The sequence below is a fragment of the Cupressus sempervirens genome, chromosome 3, assembly GCF_028749045.1.
Source record: "Cupressus sempervirens isolate cs-2001-9-10 chromosome 3, ASM2874904v1, whole genome shotgun sequence".
Classification (NCBI taxonomy): domain Eukaryota; kingdom Viridiplantae; phylum Streptophyta; class Pinopsida; order Cupressales; family Cupressaceae; genus Cupressus; species Cupressus sempervirens.
This window is the reverse complement of record NC_143120.1, coordinates 675,478,472-675,480,830: the sequence shown is the minus strand read 5'-3', so window position 1 is coordinate 675,480,830 and position 2,359 is coordinate 675,478,472. Positions and strand designations below refer to the sequence as shown.

General features: G+C 37.2%; 1 protein-coding gene across 1 annotated transcript; it reads left to right on the top strand.

Moving 5' to 3' along the window:
* The first annotated feature begins 517 nt into the window (after nucleotides 1-517).
* LOC149568532 (uncharacterized) lies at nucleotides 518-1,267 on the top strand. Its single transcript, XM_089816739.1, has 3 exons — nucleotides 518-601; nucleotides 698-704; nucleotides 852-1,267. Exons 1-3 carry the CDS (start codon nucleotides 518-520, stop codon nucleotides 1,265-1,267), a joined length of 507 nt encoding a protein of 168 aa, XP_089672865.1.
* Nucleotides 1,268-2,359: the final 1,092 nt, after the last annotated feature.

The following is a 2,359-nucleotide window of genomic DNA, read 5'->3' as shown; positions in this document are numbered from 1 at the left end:
GAATAAGGATTCATCGGGATGCCGAAGGAAAGTGTTTTTAAATAAAGATATCTTGGTCTAGCATGAGGATTCAGAGGGTTTAGGACAACTGAATGAGGTTGAGGTTTTACTCGCTGTTCCCCCCTTTCTTTCTGATCTAAAATGTCAAACTCCAATTCCAGTAGAAAATTTAGATTGCTCCATGACTGAACATTATTTAGAGGAATGTTTTAACGAAAAAGATGAGTTATGTTCACAAGATCTTCAGAAATTCCAGGGAGATAAGGAGTCTTCAGATTCAGTGGGAATTGAGGTTGATCTTGGCATTGATAGATGCTTTGACCATTCTCAAACTTTGTCTCTTTCACAATCAGCCGCAGTCAATTTGACACCAAAAAAGATACCTAAAGTGAGGCAGAAAATCTAATAGGGTGATAACAAGAGAGGAGGTAGAAGCAGGCTTTCAATCCACTCTTGATGGAAATTTTTCTATCTTGACACGTTCGACAAGGAGAGCAAAAGTCTCTCCTTCTCAAAGATGAAGATTATTTCGTGGAATGTCAGAGGCATTAATGCCTCTGACAAGAGACAAAGAATCAAGAAACAGCTTGATTCTTCGAAGGCAGATATTATTATGTTACAGGAAACCAAGTTATCGCAGGGAAATTACAAAAAATCAATTATGACTTGAAAGGGTTGGTGCTCTGTTCATGTGCAGGGAATGGGTGCTTCAAGGGGTCTTGGCATCTTGTGGAATCCTAAGATAGTGCAAGTCTAGTTGATCCAACAGCAAGCAAATTGGCAATTGATAAAAGTCCAACATTTCCAACTTTCTTTTCATCTTTTTAATGTGTATGGTCCCTCTGCTACAGATGATAAGAGAAGGCTATGGAAAACTTTAACAGGTGTTATTCAGAGTATCCAGGTCCTAAATGTTATCATGGGTGGTGATTTTAATGCTATTCTCAATGCGGATGAAAAAATTGGAGGTATTTGCCCTCCAGCTAAGACCGTTCAAGACTTCTCCTCTTTCCTTTTGGATAATGATTTCTTAGATTTGATTCCTTATTCAGGTGGTTATACTTGGACTAATAAGCAAATGGGTTTCCATCAGATAGCTGAGAGGCTTGATAGATTTCTGATATCTCAGTTATGGAGAATTCAAAATTATAGTATTTCTTCAGCTATTTTGTCCTTCCTAGGCTCTGACCACTTCCCAATTGAGTTGTTAATAAATCTTCCTTCTTTGGCTTATCACAATCACAGGCCATCTTTCAAGTTTGAATGAATGTGGTTTAGACATCCCCAATTTCATCTTTTATTGAGGGAGTGGTGGTTAAATGCTCCACGTGTTATGGGCATCAAGATGTATCAGTTTTGGTCAAAACTCAAACATATGAAGACTCAGATAAAAAAATGGAATAAATTTGTTTTCAAAAATGTTTTCTTTGAGAAAGAGGTGGTCAAGCAAAAACTTTATTAGATTAACAATCATGTCATTCATCATGGTTTGGATAGTGATACCTTTTTGCAACAAAAACATCTACAAGAAGAGTGGGAGGAACTTTGTTCATGAGAAGAGGCTTATTGGAGACAAAAATCACGAGAGCTTTGGCTACAAGAGGGGGACAAAAGTACCAAATTTTTTCATGCTATTGCAAAACAAAAGCAGGCTTCAAGAACTATATTCTCTATCAAAGATTCAGATTCAGGCAATTCTATTCTTACTTTTGAAGGTATTCAACAGGAAGGTGTTAAATTTTTTAAAAATTTATTAGACCCTCAGGAGGCTGATGTTCCCTCACATCAACAACAAGAAGAGTTATTGAACAATATCCCAACTCTAGTTACAGCTCAGGATAATTGCATGTTGATGGCCCCATTCACTATAGTGGAACTCCATACTGTCGTGTTTTCCATTTCTTCGGATAAATCCCCAGGGCATGATGGGTTCTCAACCCTTTTTTTTCAAAGATGTTGGATTTTTATTTGTTGGGACCTCTTGGCAGCACTGGAGGAATCAAGGAAGAGTAAAGCCATGCTTTGTAATTTTAATACCACTAATATTGCCCTTATTCCTAAGGTCAAAGACCCTAAGACGTTTGTTGATTTTAGACCCATTTCATTGTGCAATGTGATCTACAAAATCTTTACTAAAGCTATTTACCTCAAATTGAAGAAATTAATTCCTAATCTTATTTCTCTGGAGCATGCGGGTTTTGTGCCAGGAAGGGAAGCATTGGAAGGTGCCTTGGTGGCACATGAAGCTCTACATTCCATTAAGACTCACCAAACTCAAAATTTTGTTATTAAGTTAGATATGATGAAAGCATATGATAGACTTCGTTGGGACTTTTTATTCAAAGTTTTGGACAAGTTT

Coding starts and splice junctions, on each gene's coding strand:
- LOC149568532 (XM_089816739.1), top strand. CDS start 518: ATGAAGATTATTTCGTGGAATGTCAGAGGCATTAATGCCTCTGACAAG.